Genomic DNA, 17,713 nt, shown 5'->3' with positions numbered 1-17,713 from the left:
TGTCTCAGGAGCTATGTCTAGGCTTGTCTGGTCTGGCTGAACTGTTGGCTGGGGGGGTGAGGAAGGTGCCAGAAGCAGGGGAAGAAAGGCCTTGAATGTCATGCTGAGCAGCTTGGCTTTTATCTTGGGGTTGATGGGGAGCCAAAAGGGAATTTTGAGCAGAAGGGGGGCATCGCTTTCGGACTGGGGTGGGGGGTGGCTGGAGACTTGGTGTGTTAGTCTTGCAGGAGAGGATGAGTTCTGAACTGAGGCAGGAACTAAGAATGAGAGCCCTGAGAGATTTGTGAAGTGTTTTTCACCAGTGAGACTTGGGGACCATTGGCTGGATGTTGGGGTAAGGAGGAGTCTGGGAGACTTCTGGGCCCCCGCCTTGATCGTCCATCCTCCTCCTTCTTCTTCTTCTTTTTTTTTTTTTCTTTTTTGGCTGCCCTGCGGCACATGGAGTTCCCAGGCCAGGGTTCAAATCCGAGTAGCAGTCTCGACCTATGCCACAGCTGTAGCAATGCTGGATCCTTAACCCACTTTGCTGGGCCTGGGATTGAATCCATGTCCCAGCGCTACCAAGACACCGCTGATACCGTTGCGCCACAGCGGCAACTGCTTCCCCATCCTTCTCAATGCTCTTCACCTCTAAGAACCAACGTGTTATCACATCTATTAGAAATATAAGCCCCCGACCCACTTAGTTTTGTACCATGTTCACACTTCATTGTACCTAGTCCTTATAACAGCCTTGTGAATGAGAGGCATTATGCTTTTGTAAATCAGGGCATTTGGGATTGGATATGTATCCAGGATGGCCTGAGGGTTAGGCCAGGTAGAAACAGGAGGACTTGAACTTGGGGAGGAACTTGGGGAAGGCAGATGGTGAGCCACTCTCTGGGAGGCACTTGACAAAGATGTGCCTGTTGTGATTCTAGGAACAGAACTTTATAGTTTGGTCAAGGCTGGTAACATTCTGGGAGGTCTGGTTCCCTGGCTTGGCTGAATGGTTCTTCTGGGTTCCCCAGACCACAGCTCAGGGTCTATGTGCAATGTTCTCTGGGGCTCTGGCCAGAGCCCGAGGGAGAACTGCCAACTCAGTATTCTGTCTTTTGTGCATTTCTTCCCTCTGTCATCCAGTATTTCCTGAGGCCTTGCTCAACCCTAGGCCCTGTGCTGGGCAGTGTTGGGAGGGACCCCAGGATGAGTAGGCTCAGGCCTTGCTGTAAGGGCATCCTAGGCTGCAGGGGAGACAGACCCGAACACAGATGACCCTGACCCAGAGGAATGAAGGTTATATTAGAAAGTGAGAACCTAGAGGGGCACGTAACCCAGCCAGGGATCAGGGAAGGCTTCCTGGAGAAGGTGGGGAAGTTTGCTGGCCAGAAGGGAGACTGTGCTCTAGACAGAGAAGCTTATGCAAAGGCCCAGTTCCTGATAAAGCTATAAGCCGTGCAGTGGTGGGAGCCAAGGTCAGGGAGCTGGACTTTCTCCTGGAGATGGTGGGGAGCTCTTTTTGAGCAAGGGAGGGTAAGATGTTTAGCTGGGGAGATCCCTCAGGGACCCATGTCAGGGTAGGATAGGAGGCCAGGAAGAAGGGTGGATCCGTGGTCCTGGTGAGGGGAGGACAAGGCCTGGGCTGGCGTCTTAGAGTCACAGCCTTGGTGGGTGAGGAGCGTTATCCCCATTTTATATCAAGGAAGCTGCGGCTCCAAGGACACATGGAACGGGTCTGAGATCACATAGCTCTTGAGTAGTGGGTGAGATGGGTGTGCAGAGGAGCACGGGAAAAGGGGCTAGCCCAGGGCCTCCAGCGGGTCGGAGCAGAGCTCGTACCCAGGTCTCCTAGTTTCCCTAGCCCAGAAGACTCCCCTGAGCCCCTGGAGATGCGCAATGAGAGAACCTTCTGGAATCAGGACCTGGCAGAGAGCGAGAATAGTGAGAATGTGGGCCCCAGCATAAGCACTTTTTGTGCAGTATTGCCTCCTGTGTGGTTGCAGTTGGATGCCAGCAGGGACTGCAGTCATCTGAACGCTCACCTGGGCCAGGTGTCCAAGAAGGCTCCATCACAGGGCTGGCAGTTGGTGCAGGCTGGTAGCTGGAGGCTCAGGGGAGGTTAACAGCTGGGACGCCTCCACGTGGCCCCTCCCCGTGGCTTTGACTTTTCATAGCATGACAGCTGTGTTCTGAGAAGGAGTAGTCCACGAGGCCCAGGTTAAAGCTGCAGGCTTCCTCTAACTAGCCCTGGAAGTCCCAGTACCTCCCTCTGCAGTTTCGTAGTGGCCACGTTGGTCTCTGAGGCACTTCCCAGAGGCTAGGGATGGGGAATTAGCCCTCATCTCTTGATGGGAGGCGTGGCCAAGAAGTTTGAATCCACCGCAGTGATTATATCCCCACTTTATGGATGAAGAAACAGATCCAGAGAGGTTAGGTGACTTGCCCAAGGTCACACAGCTCGTGGCTTATAAGTGGCAGAGCCAAGAGTTGAGCCCAGGCAGCCTGGCTCCAGAGTCTGTGCCCTTGGCTACTGCGGTAAACAGAGAGATGAGACCCTGGGTGGGGGCAGAGAGCAGCTGTGGCACTCCAAGTTCCAGACTTAGTCCAGCGGGAGGAAATGGCCCCCTCCCCTTGGAGCCCCTTGAGCCTGGAACAGGACCCGCACAGGGGCCCTTTGCCATCTGAGAGTATTCCTCTCTGCTTGGGCCTGGACCCTGACCCTCAGGCTTGGGTGTGTCTGAGGCTCAAGAATAAATGGGGGAGTTCCTCATTGTGGTGCAGCCGAAATGAATCCGACTAGGAACCATGAAGTTGCAGGTTTGATCCCTGGCCTTGCTCAGTAGGATAAGGATTCGGTGTTGCCACGAGCTGTGGTGTAGGTGGCAGACGCGGCTCGGATCCTGCATTGCTGTGGCTCTGGCTTAGGCCGGCAGCAACAGCTCCGATTAGACCCCTAGCCTGGGAACCTCCATATGCCACAGGAGCGGCCCTAAAAAGGACAAAAGGCAACAACAACAACAAAGAATAAATGGGAACAGTTTTGTGTGACCAGTGGGATGGGGTTCCTCTCTCTGCACTTCAGTTTTCTCATCTGAATAGTAGGAGCCATTTAGCCTGAGCTCAGGAGTCCTTTTGAGGGCTGGTGCTGTAATTCCTTCTCTGAGCTTCTGTCCCGCTTACTGTCACAGCTCTGACCTCCCTGGGCTGTGATCCTGGGAGCCCCTTGAAGGCATGGCCCAGGTCCGACTCATCTTTGAGCCCCCAGCATCACGAGGTGCAGGGCTCGATGTTTGTGGGTGGGCTGCCTGGAAGCCTGGGGAGAGGGTCCAGATCTAAGCCTGGCCCCCTGTTCTCACTGCTCAGCCCCGAGCCCCCAGCACCGGATCCTGCTGGACTTCCTTTTCCTGGACACGGAATGCACATATGACTACCTGTTCGTGTATGACGGAGACTCCCCCCGCGGGCCCCTGCTTGCCAGTCTGAGCGGGAGCACCCGGCCTCTGCCCATCGAGGCTTCCTCAGGCAAGGTTGGTGGGGCCAGGCTGTGGGGCTGTGGTCGAAGGATCTAAGTGGACTGTGGAGGACAGGGGAGAAGAAGCAGGAGGTGGGGGGACTTGGCATCTGTCGAAAGGATATAGGGATGAGGAAAGGTGGTGAGAGACAAGGGAAGGTGAAGGGGACCCCCAGGGTGGGGCGGGGGTAGGAGCAGACCCCGCTCCTAGTCCAGCCCCAGCGCCCTGCCCGCCTGTGCCCGCAGATGCTGCTGCACCTCTTCAGTGATGCCAACTACAACTTGCTGGGCTTTAATGCCTCATTCCGCTTCTCTCTGTGCCCTGGGGGCTGCCGCAGCCATGGGCAGTGCCAGCCCCCAGGAGTGTGTGTCTGTGAGCCTGGCTGGGGGGGCCCTGACTGCAGCCTGCAGGAGTGCCAAGCCTACTGTGGCAGCCATGGCACCTGTGCTTCGGTGAGCCTGTCCCCCGGCTATGTCCCCCTGGGGCCCTGACCTCTGATCACACCTACCACCCCATCTCCTAGATCTGACTCTGCCCCTGCCTGGAACCACCCCTGCCATGTCTCCCGTGACGCTGACCCTGCCAGGGACCCCACTCTCTCCCGCTGCCCTCCCTTCTCCTTCCAGATTGCACCCTCCCACCTGTCACTCCAGGCCTGCCGCACCTTCACCTGGGGCCCCTCTTCCGCCTGAGGCCAGGCCTCTCCTCACCTTTAACCCACCTCAACTGCAAACCCGCCTGCCTTCCTCTTGCCAGGCCTGACTAGCCTCCCACCCAGCCATTCTGTTGGGCCTTGGGCCCCCCACCATGACTTCGGAGTTTTGACCACTGACCTTGGGCCTAAGCCATGCATCTCCAGCTTTGCGACTGGGTCATGCCTTCAGCCCTCCCTGCCTGACCTCCTTGGATCCGAGCTCTTCCAGCCCAGGCTGACACTGACCTCACCACTGTCTTCTCCAATCTGTCTTTCTCTGTCCTCTTTTTTTCTCCCTGGGTCTTTTTCTTTTTCCTTTCCCTTTTTCTGTTGATCCATCTTCTTTCTTCACTCCTCTGCCTCCCTCTGGTTGTGTCTCTGTGTCCCATTCTTCCTCTGTTGGTCTCTCTCTTCACCTGCATTCATTTTTCCATCCTCTCCTTTCCTGTTCTCTCTCTCCTTCTCCCTTCTGCCACATCTCTGTCACCTGGCTCTGTCGCTCCTCTCGTCTGTCTCTTTCTTTTTCTCTGTCCCTGCCTTTGTGTCCCCTTCCCCCCAGCCCCTGGGACCATGCCGCTGTGAGCCTGGCTTCCTGGGACGTGCCTGTGACCTGCACCTGTGGGAGAACCAGGGGGCTGGCTGGTGGCACAACGTGAGTGCTGGGGACCCCGCCTTCTCTGCCCGTATTGGGGCAGCTGGTGCCTTCCTGTCCCCGCCGGGGCTGCTGGCTGTATTTGGAGGTGAGCAGACAGGATATGAGTCTGGGATCTGGAGGCCTGGCAGCCTGTGGCCAGGCCCTGAGACTGTCCACCCCTCCACAGGCCAGGACCTCAACCGCGCCCTGGGTGACCTTGTCCTGTACAACTTCTCTGCCAACACTTGGGAGCGCTGGGACCTGACTCCTGCTCCGGTATGAGGCACCTGTCCGCTCTGTCACAGCCAGTCAGGGCACCTCAGAGCGACCCTATCACCCCACGTGCCCCCAGCCCCTGCAGCTTGCTGCAGAATGTCTGCTCCTCTGGCTTCTGCTTTTCTATCTCTGACTTTCTTCTTTCTTCATTTATCTCCCTTTCTGCATTGTACCTTTCTGCGTGTCTCCTGACCCTCGTGGTCCATCTTTCCATTTTTATATCTGACTCTTGGTCTTTTGCTCTCTCTCGGTCTCTGGGTCCCCTCCTTCCCTGTCATACCCCATCTCTCTCTCCTTTTCTCTATCATCTCTCCTGATTCCTGTCTATCACACATCTGTTTTATTCGCATGTGTCTGTCTCTCTGTCTTTTTCTCTCTTTGAGTCTGTCTGTTCTTTCTTTGCGCATCTCTGTCTGTCTTTATCTGTATCTCACCTTCTCCCTATCTGTCTGTATCTCTGTCCTTCCATTTTTCCCTATCTCTGCATCTCTCTATGTCTGGCTCTCTCCGTCTTTTTCGTTCTGTGTGTCACCATCTGTTTCCCTCTCTATCTCTGTTTCCTGGTCTCTTCTTCACAGGCTGCCCGTCACTCCCATGTGGCTGTGGCCTGGGCTGGCTCCCTGGTGCTGATGGGCGGTGAGTTGGCTGATGGCTCCCTCACCAACGACGTTTGGGCCTTTAGCCCACTGGGTGGCGGCCACTGGGAGCTCCTGGCACCACCTGCCTCCAGTTCCTCAGGGCCCCCAGGCCTGGCAGGTCACGCGGCAGCCCTAGTGGACAACATCTGGCTCTATGTGTCTGGTGGCCGCACGCAGCACGACCTCTTCTCCTCCGGCCTCTTCCGTTTCCGCCTCAACAGCACCAGCAGGGGCTATTGGGAGCAGGTGATTCCAGCGGGTGGGCGGCCCCCTGCCGCCACTGGCCATTCCATGGTGTTCCATGCCCCCTCTCGCGCCCTGCTGGTTCATGGAGGACACCGGCCCTCCACTGCCCGGTGAGTGACCTGCCCCACAGCCCCTGCCTTACAACACCCCGGGTCCTGGGTCTTTAGCAGTCTTTGCCCACTGACAGACTCCTGCAGGCATTCAGTCCCTCCTTCCTTCCTTCATTCACTCTTTTTTTTTTTTTTTTTTGTCTTTTTGCCATTTCTTGGGCCGCTCTCACGGCATGTGGAAGTTCCTAGGCTAGGGGTTGAATCAGAGCTGTAGCCGCTGGCCTACGTCAGAACCACAGCAACGTGGGATCTGAGCCTCATCTGCAACCTACACCACAGCTCACGGCAACGCCAGATCCTTAACCCACTGAGCAAGGCCAGGGATCGAACCCGCAACCTCATGGTTCCTTGTCAGATTCGTTAACCACTGTGCCACGACGGGAACTCCCCTTCATTCACTCTTTATACTGCTCATTCTCTGATCTTTCATTCAGTCTCTTGGTCAGTTGCTTACACACACACTCATCCATCCATCCAACCAAACCCTGCCTGGAAGTTTCCTTGTGGCACAGTGAGTTGAGAATCCAGTGTTGCCACAGCTGTGGCACAGGCTGCAGCTGTGGCTCAGGTTTGATCCCTGGCCTGGAAACTTCCACATGCTGTGGGTGCAGCCAAAAGAGAAAAAGGAAAAAACCCCTTATGTCTATCCTTGGCTAGATTATGCAAGGAATCCAGAGATGAGTCAAACCTAGGTCCTGCCCATGGGGAGCTTCCAGTGCTAAGGGGATGTAAATTCCCTAAATCTGGTCTCCACTCTGAGTGGTCACACAACTCTTAAGTGCCCAGAGGAGGGAGAGAGGCCTTTCCTGCCCCGAGCCTCTCCTCCGTCCCTCCCTGACAGGTTTTCTGTGCGCGTGAACTCCACTGAGCTCTTCCACGTGGATCGGCGCGTGTGGACGACCCTGAAGGGCCGAGATGGGCTTCAGGGCCCACGGGAGCGAGCCTTCCACACGGCCAGTGTCCTGGGCAACTACATGGTGGTCTATGGTGAGGAGGCTCCCCAGCCCCACCGACCTGTCTGCCTGCTGGGGCCCAAACCAGCCCTGAGCTGAGGCTTCCTGCATGGGTGTCCTCACCTCCCCCAGGTTTGTGAGCTGTGCCTCTGTTCCCGTTTCCCAGGGGGCAACGTGCACACCCATTACCAGGAGGAAAAGTGCTATGAAGATGGCATCTTCTTCTACCATCTTGGCTGCCATCAGTGGGTGTCGGGGGCTGAGCTTGCCCCTCCAGGAACCCCTGAGGGTGAGTGGCCCCTCTGTTTCCATGAGGGACTCCTGAAGGTCACACTGGCCCCCACAGTGAGTCTGGGTTTGGGGCAAGAGGCACCCTGGTCCTTGTTGGGCTGAGCCCAATATCCCATTAGAGCTGGCCTCAGGAGGCATGCCTCCTCTGGAGACAGGACCAGGGCATTGTTTCCATGGAGATGGGAGACATTTTCAGCAGCATCAGATCTAGATTCCAATCCAGGTTTTGCCAATTTTCAGCCACCCCAGGGAACTGCCTACAAAGAAGCAACTTTTTCAAGGTCACACAGTGGGCAAGTGGCAGAACCAACCAGGATGGCCGTTCCCAAACAACCATGTGTACAAAACCTATCATTTCATTTCTCTGTGCCTCAGCTTCCCCCTCTGTAAGGTGTAGGAACACTTCAACCACTGGGCTCTTGGGAGGACAAATTGAGTAAAAGGAAGTGAAGACTGAAGATGGTCCAGTGAAGGGCTCAACACATTGTCCTTCTAATAATGCAGGGCCGGGGGGCTCGCCTGGCAGGAGGTATGGCGAAACCCGTCAGACTCATTAGATCAGAGATGGCTTGGTGACCGGGAAGACAGCCGCAGGCCTTCTCCTCAGAGAGGCACTTGTATGCACAGACTGGGCATATCCTTTCAGGGGCTGTGGACTTCCCAGAGGCCCATCTGTTTTCCCTACCTTGCCAAACAGAAGAGTGAGGACAGTGGACAAGTATAAAAGAAGGGACATTAGGAGTTCCCATCGTGGCTCAGTGGTTAACGAATCCGACAAGGAACCATGAGGTTGCGGGTTCGATCCCTTGCCTCGCTCAGTGGGTTAAGGATCTGGCGTTGCTGTGAGCTGTGCTGTAGGTCACAGACGCGGCTCGGATCCCATGTTGCTTTGGCTCTGGCATAGGCTGACAGCAACAGCTCTGATTTGACCCCTAGCCTGGGAACCTCCATATGCCCTGGGAGCGGCCCTAGAAAAGGCAAAAAGACCAAAAAAAAAAAAAAAGACAAAAAAAAAAGAAGGGACATTAACGTTTCAGAGATGGGCAGGAGGAAGGGTCCCCAAGGACCCTGTTGGCCATAAAACCTGGGCCTGGCATTTTAGGCCCCTTCCCTGGGCAACCAGCATGTGAGGTTTCTGGAGGTCTCTTCCTTCTTTGTAGATCTTGATCCCTTGGGCCAAGTCGCATGCGATTACAGAGCATACAGGTCAGTAAGAGGGTGAGGGAGGCATCAATTGCTGACCGCTTACCCATGAGTCAGGACTCTTGGTTGTAAGCGACAGAAACCCCACCCAACCAGTTTAAGCAAAAAGAAGAGTTTCTGGATTCACTTGAGTGAAAACTGGCTGCAGGTTGGCCTGGATCTAGGTGCTCACGTGATGGCATCCGCAGTGTCTCTCTCCAGCGCTCAGCGAGGCTTCCTTCAGTCTCTAGCAGGCTTGCCTTTTGTAGATGGTCATCAGCAGCTCTGGGCTTCTATCCTCCTCCTTCAGAACACCCGAAGGGAAGAGTGAATCCAGGGAATTGGGGCCCCACCCTGAACGGGTCACTGACTCTGATAGGCTAAAGCCCCACTGCTGTCAGAGGCAGGCCAGCTCGACTCGGATCTTGTGCACTGTGAGTGGGAGGGGCGGTTTTCCAGAGGCTGTCCCCAGAAGGGAGGCTGGTGTCAGACGACAGCAGGTGAGAGCCAGGCAGCCAGCCTCACAGTCCCCAAGGGCAAGGTGATGGTTCTGTTTATAGACAAGGAAACCAAGACTCCGAGACATCAAGTCTCTTGCCCAAGGCCCAACAGCTAGTCAGCAGTTGATCCATGATTTGACCCCAAGGAAGTGATAGACCCAGGATTTGAACCCAGGTTTCCTGCTCTGTCTTAAAGATGATATGGGCAGTGGTGAGGGAGCTCTGAGATGTGAGAGGCCAGAGCAGGGCCCGGCTGGCCGGGAGGGGCTCCCAGGGCAACCAGGCCTGAAGCAGGAACTAGGAAGCTGGACTGAGGTGTCGCAAGAGTTGGGGGTGGTCCTCTGGGTGGGGAGCCTGAAGGTGGGAAGGGAGACTGGGAGGGTCTCACATCCTTGCTGGGGGGGTCTGTGTTCTCCTAGGCCGAGCAGCGCCTCCCAGTGGTCGGTACTCACATGTGGCAGCTGTGCTTGGTGGCAGTGTCCTGTTGGTGGCAGGGGGGTACAGTGGCCGGCCCCGTGGGGACTTGATGGCCTACAAGGTGCCTCCTTTTGTGTTCCAGGCGCCTGCTCCAGATGTGAGCACTGGGGGGACCGGGAGAGGGTGGCTGGGGAGGAGGTAGCATGATTCCCAGGGTTGAGGGTGGAGATTGAGGGGTCTCTGTGGGAAGGAGTGGCAGTCCCTAGGGCCATGGAGGAGGGAGATCAGCCCCCCAATTCTAGGGAGAAGGAATGCTGCTCGCTGGGCTGAGGGCAGAGGGGCAGTGGTCTCCGGGGTTGGGGGAGAAGTGGTCACCTTGGAAGTCTTCAAGGTGCTGAGTCGTGGGGTTCCCAGGGATAATCAAAGTGCGTGAGGACGTGGGAGCAGGCCCCAGGTCTGAGCCCCTCTGCCCCCGCCATCTGTCTACAGTACCACTTGGACTATTGCTCGATGTACACCGACCACAGCGTCTGCTCTCGAGACCCTGAATGCAGCTGGTGTCAGGGGGCCTGCCAAGCTGCACTGCCTCCTGGGACTCCCTCTGGGGCTGTGAGTGTCCTAGTACTCTGTCCCCCAGCACAGAGACCTGGTCCTCAGTGTCTCCTTTTGTTTAAACCAAGTAGAGAAGGATGTTCCTGCATGTGGGAGACCTGTTTTCCACCTGAGATGGGCATTCCTGATTTCTGACTGCTCACCCTTGACCCTTTGACCCTCTCCTCTGTCTTTGTGAACTTATAACCCTGGCCGTGGACACCCCACCCTGTCCTCTTGCTCTTTCTTAGCCCAACCTGGCTTTCAGTGCCCTTTGCTAGTGTCCTGGCCTTTCTGCCCAGGACTCCTGAGTCCACAGCTCTCCTCAGGTCCTTTAAGCTCCGGGAGATGGCGACTCCTGTCTTTCCCTCCTCTGTAGTGTCCTGCTGCCAGCTGTCTGGGCCTGGGCCGCCTCCTGGGTGACTGCCAGGCCTGCTTGGCATTCAGCAGCACAGCAGCTCCTCCCCGGGGGCCCGGCGCCCTGGGCTGGTGCGTACACAATGAGAGCTGCCTCCCTCGACCTGGTGAGTGTCCCGTGGCAGTGTGGGAGGGGGCAGCACGGCACCCCACACCAACACCCGTCTTCCCACCCTCCTGTCCTCACAGAGCAGGCCCGCTGCCGAGGCGAGCAGATCTCAGGCACCGTGGGCTGGTGGGGGCCCGCACCTGTCTTCGTTACCTCCCTGGAGGCCTGTGTCACCCAGAGCTTCCTGCCTGGCCTGCACCTGCTCACCTTCCAACAGCCACCCAATGCCTCCCAGCCCGACAAGGTGGGGAGCCAGGGAATGGGGCCCAGTGTGGAGGATTCAAGGGTCCTAGAGTGTTCATTTTTCCGATGGATCTTTTCGCTCTTGTGTTTACCCCATGAGTCTACGTTCAAGGGTCTGATTTTCCTTATTGACTTAACAAAGGTTTTTTTTTTAACTGTGGTAGAACATGTATAACATACAATTTGCCACTAGTGACATTTAGCACATTGACAACATTGTGCAGCCGTCACCACTGTCTACTTCCAGAACGTGTTTTATTACCCCAAAAGGAAACCCTCTCCATTCCCCACTCCCTTGGCCCCTGGCAGCCACTGACTTTGCTGGATTAGTTAACTCTGGATAGCCCATGTAAGTGGAATCATGTAAGATGTGGCCTTCTATGCGTGGCTTCTTTCACTTAGCATGATGTTTCGAAGGCTCATCCACGTGGCATGTGTCAGAACTTCACTCCTTTGTATGGCTGAATGACGTTCCAGTGTGTGGCCAAGCCACATCCATTCATCAGATGATGACATTGCGTTGTTTGCCCCTTTTGGCCATTTTTTTCTTTTTGTTTCACTTGAGGTCTCATTGACAAACAACCATATATTAGTTTTTAGCGTGCAGCGTGATAATTTGATACTTGCCATCTATCGAAGTGAAACCCTGTTTTCAATTATTTTGGGGATAGAGGAACAGAGTCATAGGGTAATCCTGTGTTTAACTTACTGAGGAATCACCAACTGTTTTTCACAGTGCTTCCTTACTCATTTTTATTTATTTATTTACTTTGGCTGTTTAGGGCCGCACCTGTGGCATATGGAAGTTCCCAGGCTAGGGTCAAATCAGAACTGCAGCTGCTGGCCTACACCACAGCTCGCGACAATGCCGGATCCGTTACTCACTGAGTGAGGCTAGGGATTGAACCCACGTCCCCATGAATACTGGTCAGATTCATTTCCACTGCACCACAGTGGGAACTCCCCTTACTGATTTTTTTTCCCCCCTTACTGATTTTTAAAATAGGTATTATAGGCACGTGGTTCAAAAATCACAACAATGTAAAAAGTTGTTGAGTGAAAAGTCTCTTCCAGCTTCCCCAGTCCCCACCCCTCAGGGTGGGAAGCTGGCCTCAGCATCCGCCCAACTTGAGTCCACCCCAAGTTTCCCCAGAAGATCTATCTGGATTTCTTTTATATCCCAGAGTTTACCTATTCACCTACAAGTAAATGTGACCTTTAATTGTTTTTCTTTCATGTAATATGCTGTCTACACTATCCTGCCACTTGGCTTTTTCCTTAATGTATCCTGGCAAGCTTCCTGGAGCAGAACTTTGGAAAGACCTCTGTGTTTGTTTGTTTGTTTTTGCTTTTAAGGGCTGACACCGTGGCATATGGAGATTCCCAGGCCAGGGGTCGAATCTGAGCTGTAGCCACTGGCCTACACCACAGCCATAGCCACGTCAGATCTGAGTTGTGTCTGCGACCTCCACCACAGCTCATGGCAACACCGGATCCTTAACCCACTGAGCAAGGCCAGGGCTCAAACCTGTGGCCTCATGGGTGCTAGTCAGATTCGCCTCCCCTGAGCCATGATGGGAACTCTGTGTTTTTTTTGTTTTGTTTTGTTTTTTAATTTTGTTTTGTCTTACAGCTTCATAATATTTCATTTACGTGCTGGTGCTGTAGGGCTATAGGTTATTTTATTTTATCTTTTTTTGTCTTTTTGCCTTTTCTAGGGCTACTCCTGCGGCATATGGAGGTTCCCAGGCTAGGGGTCGAATCGGAGCTGTAGCCACTGGCCTACGCCAGGGCCACAGCAACACGGGATCTGAGCCACGTCTGCCACCTACATCACAGCTCACGGCAACGCCGGATTCTTAACCCACTGAGCAAGGGCAGGGATCAAACCTGCAACCTCATGGTTCCTAGTCGGATTCGTTAACCACTGCGCCATGATGGGAACTCCGGGCTGTAGGTTATTGATGAACACTTGGGTTGCTCCCCGCTTTGGCAGTTATAAAAACACTTACTAGCAGTAAGTCATGTCGTATGTCTGTCACTTCAAATGTTGGATATGGACCTTTTTTTTTTTTTTTTTTTTTTTTTCTTTTAACTTATATACTGGTTTCTTATATAACAGAGGACATGATACATAGAGTGAGGTCCAGAAGGGACATGAGTGCAGGAACTTCTGTCCCCATGGAGATGGGTGTGACACCCTCTTGGCACATGGATGTGTTCACTAACCTGGAAGTTCTCCAGTCCCCCTTGGTATGGGATCTAGACTTTCAAGGGCCTACCTGGAAAGATGGGATGTTGAGGAAGAGGAGGTTGAAGGTATAGGGTCCTGGAGGTTGATGAGACAGATGTGCAGAGGCTGGGACCCTGTTGTCCTCTCTCTGAGTTGGAGTCCAGCTCTTTTCACAGATTGACTGTGGGCGGGCTGTCTCCCCCTGCTCCCAGCCTCAGGCTCCTATGCAGTAAAATAGGAAAGGACATTGGGTTGCCTGGTCTTTTCTGGCTCTGATGTGGCTGGAGAGGTGTGGGGACCACAGGCCACGTGGAGAGGTCTTCATGCACGCCTCTCTCCTTGGCTGGCACAGGTCTTGATTGTCCGCAGTACAACCATCACCCTGACGCCTAGCGCGGAGACTGACGTGTCTCTGGTCTACCGTGGCTTCATCCACCCATTGCTGCCAGGAGGGCCTGGGGGGCCAGGGGCTGAGGACGTGGCCGTGTGGGCCCGGGCCCAGCGCCTACATGTACTGGCCCGGATGGCCCGTGGCCCTGACACAGAAAACATGGTAAGGGTGCCTGGGACATTCAGGGGGCTGTCCGTGGTAAATATGGGAGCTTGGATGGACTGTGCAGAGGAGGACTGGGGAGAAACCAGAGGCCTGGAATATATCCTTTGTGGAGGGAGAGCCTTGGGGTTTTCAGGTGTAAACATAACTGGGGGGGTGGGGTTTGGAGAAGGGGGAAGGGTCTGAATTACCCCCCCTGAGGAGGATGTGGATTGCTGGGAGGTGTGGGGGTACTTTAGGTTCTTAGGGTCTAAGGACCTCTGAGGCTCTCCTTACCCAGGAGAGGATGGGTACCAGGTGGGTTGGGGGCTCTTGGGGTTTCAGAGGTCAGAGTGGGGGTGGAAAGTTCTGAGCTTCTATCTGCCCCTCACCCCTACCCCAGGAGGAGGTAGGACGCTGGGTGGCTCAGCAGGAGAAGGAGACGAGGCGGCTGCAGCGCCCAGGGTCTGCTCGCCTTTTCCCACTGCCTGGCCGGGGCCACAAGTATGCGGTGGAGATCCGGGGCCAGCTCAACGGTTCAGCAGGCCCTGGGCACAGCGAGCTCACCCTGCTGTGGGACCGGACGGGTGTGCCCGGCGGCAGCGTGAGTACCTGGGCCCTGTCCCTGACCCCACCCCCCAGGCCCTGGCCTCAGATGCCCTGGACTTTCTGAAGCCAAGGTCACAAACTGACTCCCTTGACCCTGATGTCTCTTATTGACTCTTGAACTCTGGGTCTCACCTTGACCCGCAGAGTCTGACCTGATCTCATATTCTGATCCCTGCCCATGTCTTTGACTCCTGCCCTGACCTTTATGACCCCTGACTTCTGCCCTCCTTACTTTGACCTCTGATCTCTAGAGTCTCTCAAGCCCTGATCCTCATTTATCTGCTCATGTCCTAAATCCTGACTTTCTTTGTGCCTGAGTTCTTAACCTCTCTTGAGCCTTTAGCTCCAAACTCTCATCCCTGTCCCCGACCTTACCTTGGAGCGTGGACCCCTGACCCGCATATGACCCCCCCCTCCGCCAGGAGATCTCCTTCTTCTTCCTGGAGCCCTACCGCTCCTCGGCCTGCGCCTCCTACTCCTCCTGCCTGGGCTGCTTGGCGGACCAGGGCTGTGGCTGGTGCCTGACCAGCTCCACCTGCCATCTGCGCCAGAGCGGGGCCCACTGCGGGGACGACGGGGCCGGCGGGTCCCTGCTGGTGCTGGTGCCTGCCCTCTGCCCACTCTGTGAGGAGCATCGCGACTGCCATGCCTGCACCCAGGTGCCTACCAGGCCACAGAGGGGAGGTCTTGGCACAGAGTCAGACAAAGCAGGCGACCGAGCAGGGCGGAGGGCCCCCGAGAGCTGCCCACACTGGGCACACGAGAGGCCTTCTGGGAGGTGGACAGCTGGGGCCCTTGTCCTTGTCTGCAGGCGAGATCCAGGCGGGGAGCATTGGAGAGGGGCGGGAGTGCGGGCTCCTGGCGGTCACGACTCCGCATGTTGCAGGAGTCAGAGACCCCAACTCAGCACCTCTTCACCAGAGGGGCATTTATCCGCTTAGACATCAGAGTGCTCGGGTAGGTCTTTAGGCCTGCCAGCTCCAGAGGTTCAGACCTGGAATTCACCTCCTTCCATTCCATGTTCTCGCTTTCGCTGGAGGGTCATTCCTGGGGAGTGGCAAGGGAACCACAAGGGCTCGAGACTTTTATCCCCCTATCTATCCACTTGAGTCCCAGGGGAGGGTGAGCACCTTTCTGTCCCCACCTCACTCACTCTCCCCAGTTCAACCGAAGTCCCAGAAGCACCTTTCAGTAGCTCTGGTTGCGGCTCGAGCCAGCTCCCAGACCAGTCAGTGAGGTGACTGGCAGTGAATGCCGGTGGCCGAAGTGGGGAGTCTGGAGAGGCAGGCAATTGAGGCAGGAGGCGGGCTTGGAATGGGCTGAGGAGGGGTTTCCATGAGTACTAGGGGGCACAGGCAGCTGCTTGTTGAACCGGTGCTGGGAGACCAGCACTGGGAGCTCCAGGGAGAAGGCTAAGCTGGGCCCTCACTCCTCCACCTTCCTAGGATCCCTTCTGCGAGTGGCATCAGAGCACCAGCCGCAAAGGGGATGCAGCATGCAGCCGGCGGGGCCGGGGCCGGGGTGCCCTGAAGAGCCCAGAAGAGTGTCCCCCACTCTGCAGCCAGTGAGCCCTACTGGGCCTTGGGAGAGGGTGTGTCAGGGTGTGGGGGAACTGGGCCATGGTGTGACCCTGTCCCCGTTCCCCCTCCCCAGGCGCCTGACCTGCGATGACTGTCTGGCCAACTCAAGCCAGTGTGCTTGGTGCCAGTCCACGCACACCTGCTTCATGTTTGCCGCCTACCTGGCCCGGTACCCGCACGGGGGCTGCCGAGGCTGGGATGACAGGTGCAGTCCGGGTGGCAGGGCTCAGGGAAGGGAGGGCGGAGGCCTGGGTAGGGGAGGCTCTGACAGCCCCACTCCCATCACTCTGCAGCGTGCACTCGGAGCCTCGGTGCCGGAGCTGTGACCGCTTCCTGACCTGCCATGAGTGTCTGCAGAGCCATGAGTGTGGCTGGTGTGGCAATGAGGACAACCCCACGCTGGGACGGTAAGGCAGGACAGGGGGCCTGGTGTGCAGGGCCGGGTGGGTGGCTCTTAGCCTGCCCTAATTTTAACAGCCTCTTTGTTTCTCTGCCCCTTTGCCTTTTTCTTCCATCATCTCTGTTTTTCTCCCCCTGTTCTTCCTCTGTCTTTGTCCCTCCGACTGTCCCTGTGTCTGTTACTTGGTTTCTGTCATCTTTCCTTTTTTCTTTCTTGTCTTTCTCTCTCTGTTTCTCTTCTCTCTTTCACTGAATCCTTCTCTTTCTCCTGTCTGTCTTTTAAAATCTTTTTTTTGTCTGACTCTGGATTTTTCTCTGCCTCTTTCATTTCTCCTTCTGTCTCTCTCCACATTCGTATTTCTTTCTCTTTTTCTCATTGGTCTCCTCTCTCCTTGTCCCTGTTTTTCTGTCTGTCTCTTTCTTTCTTTACCATCCCCCCAACTCCAACCACCTTCTTCAACCTCCTTCCCCCCAGTTGCCTCCAGGGGGACTTCTCAGGGCCTCTGGGTGGGGGTAACTGCTCCCTGTGGGTTGGGGAGGGCCTGGGGCTGTCTGTGGCCCTCCCTGCCCGCTGGGCATATGCTCGCTGTCCAGACGTGGATGAGTGTCGCCTGGGCCTGGCGCGGTGCCACCTGCGAGCGACGTGCCTGAATACACCCCTCAGCTATGAGTGTCACTGTCAGAGGGGCTACCAGGGTGATGGCATCACATACTGCAACCGCACGTGAGTGGGGCATGGGTTTCCGTAGAGATGTCACCCCAGGGCTGCATGTGGAGATGTTAGAAGGAAGTGGTCCTGGTACTGGGCTGCCTCCCATGAAGCCAGCATCCCCAGTGAACCTTGGGGTTTTCCCTTGTAGAACAGCCCTCATTAGAGTGATAGGGTCCTCACTGTAACACTAATTACCGTGGAAACGGGTCACCCATGCACTTCAGGCCATAGTCTTCAGCGTTGCCAGGGAGATGGAGGAGGACCAAATTGAAAAGAGTTTTCACAGAGAACAGATCACCAGTGGTGATATGTGGTTGCTATGGAGATGGGAGTTACTACATGTGATGGCGTTACCTTGGAGACAGGGCCACCCACAGAGTCCAGGACTATAGAACAGGCAGTAGCGCATGATGATGTTGCCATGGAGATAATGGGGTAAAGTGGGGTGAGGGATGAATGCTTTGGGGGCTCCAGGCCTGCCCAGCCCTTCCCCCACGCCTGCCATACCCCCTCAGGTGCCTGGAGGACTGTGGCCATGGTGTGTGCAGTGGCCCCCCGGACTTCACTTGCGTGTGTGACCTGGGCTGGACGTCAGACCTGCCCCTGCCCACGCCCGCCCCAGGACCCCCGGCCCCCCGCTGCTCCCGGGACTGTGGCTGCAACTTCCACAGCCACTGCCGCAAGCGGGGGCCTGGCTTCTGCGATGAGTGCCAGGGTGAGCAGCCCTCACCCTAAATTCCCTGGGATGGGCTTCAAGAGAGCCTCCTTGGGGCTCCAGTTTTCCTTTGTCACATGGGGTTGTGTGTCCCCTCACCCAGCTCTGGGTCCCTCCACCCCAGTGTCTATCCCTGACCCC

At 55.9% G+C, this 17,713-nt stretch overlaps 1 protein-coding gene across 5 annotated transcripts in view; it reads left to right on the top strand.

Annotated features, from left to right (window-relative positions):
* MEGF8 (multiple EGF like domains 8) overlaps nucleotides 1-17,713 on the top strand; it is a 46,216-nt gene that overhangs the window by 3,255 nt on the left and 25,248 nt on the right. For 3 of the 5 annotated variants that reach the window (XR_001303681.2, XR_002344663.1, XM_005655874.3), the window contains 19 exons: nucleotides 3,343-3,506; nucleotides 3,737-3,943; nucleotides 4,745-4,925; nucleotides 5,007-5,095; nucleotides 5,674-6,089; nucleotides 6,931-7,076; nucleotides 7,209-7,331; nucleotides 9,435-9,589; nucleotides 9,922-10,041; nucleotides 10,403-10,547; nucleotides 10,630-10,793; nucleotides 13,378-13,578; nucleotides 13,961-14,161; nucleotides 14,589-14,825; nucleotides 15,612-15,730; nucleotides 15,820-15,951; nucleotides 16,040-16,153; nucleotides 16,621-16,869; nucleotides 17,373-17,572. Coding sequence is in view for 3 of the 5 variants with exons in the window: in XM_005655874.3 (XP_005655931.1) it covers nucleotides 3,343-3,506; nucleotides 3,737-3,943; nucleotides 4,745-4,925; nucleotides 5,007-5,095; nucleotides 5,674-6,089; nucleotides 6,931-7,076; nucleotides 7,209-7,331; nucleotides 9,435-9,589; nucleotides 9,922-10,041; nucleotides 10,403-10,547; nucleotides 10,630-10,793; nucleotides 13,378-13,578; nucleotides 13,961-14,161; nucleotides 14,589-14,825; nucleotides 15,612-15,730; nucleotides 15,820-15,951; nucleotides 16,040-16,153; nucleotides 16,621-16,869; nucleotides 17,373-17,572 (3,363 nt within the window). In the remaining 2 variants the exon portion in view is untranslated. Of the gene's footprint in view, nucleotides 1-195; nucleotides 335-3,342; nucleotides 3,507-3,736; nucleotides 3,944-4,744; nucleotides 4,926-5,006; nucleotides 5,096-5,673; nucleotides 6,090-6,930; nucleotides 7,077-7,208; nucleotides 7,332-9,434; nucleotides 9,590-9,921; nucleotides 10,042-10,402; nucleotides 10,548-10,629; nucleotides 10,794-13,377; nucleotides 13,579-13,960; nucleotides 14,162-14,588; nucleotides 14,826-15,611; nucleotides 15,731-15,819; nucleotides 15,952-16,039; nucleotides 16,154-16,620; nucleotides 16,870-17,372; nucleotides 17,573-17,713 lie in introns of those variants that run through there. The other 2 variants (XM_013988615.2, XM_005655875.3) reach the window with 2 other exon arrangements.

This window comes from Sus scrofa, chromosome 6 (assembly GCF_000003025.6).
Source record: "Sus scrofa isolate TJ Tabasco breed Duroc chromosome 6, Sscrofa11.1, whole genome shotgun sequence".
Taxonomy (NCBI): domain Eukaryota; kingdom Metazoa; phylum Chordata; class Mammalia; order Artiodactyla; family Suidae; genus Sus; species Sus scrofa.
This window is presented reverse-complemented; position numbering and strand designations above follow the sequence as displayed.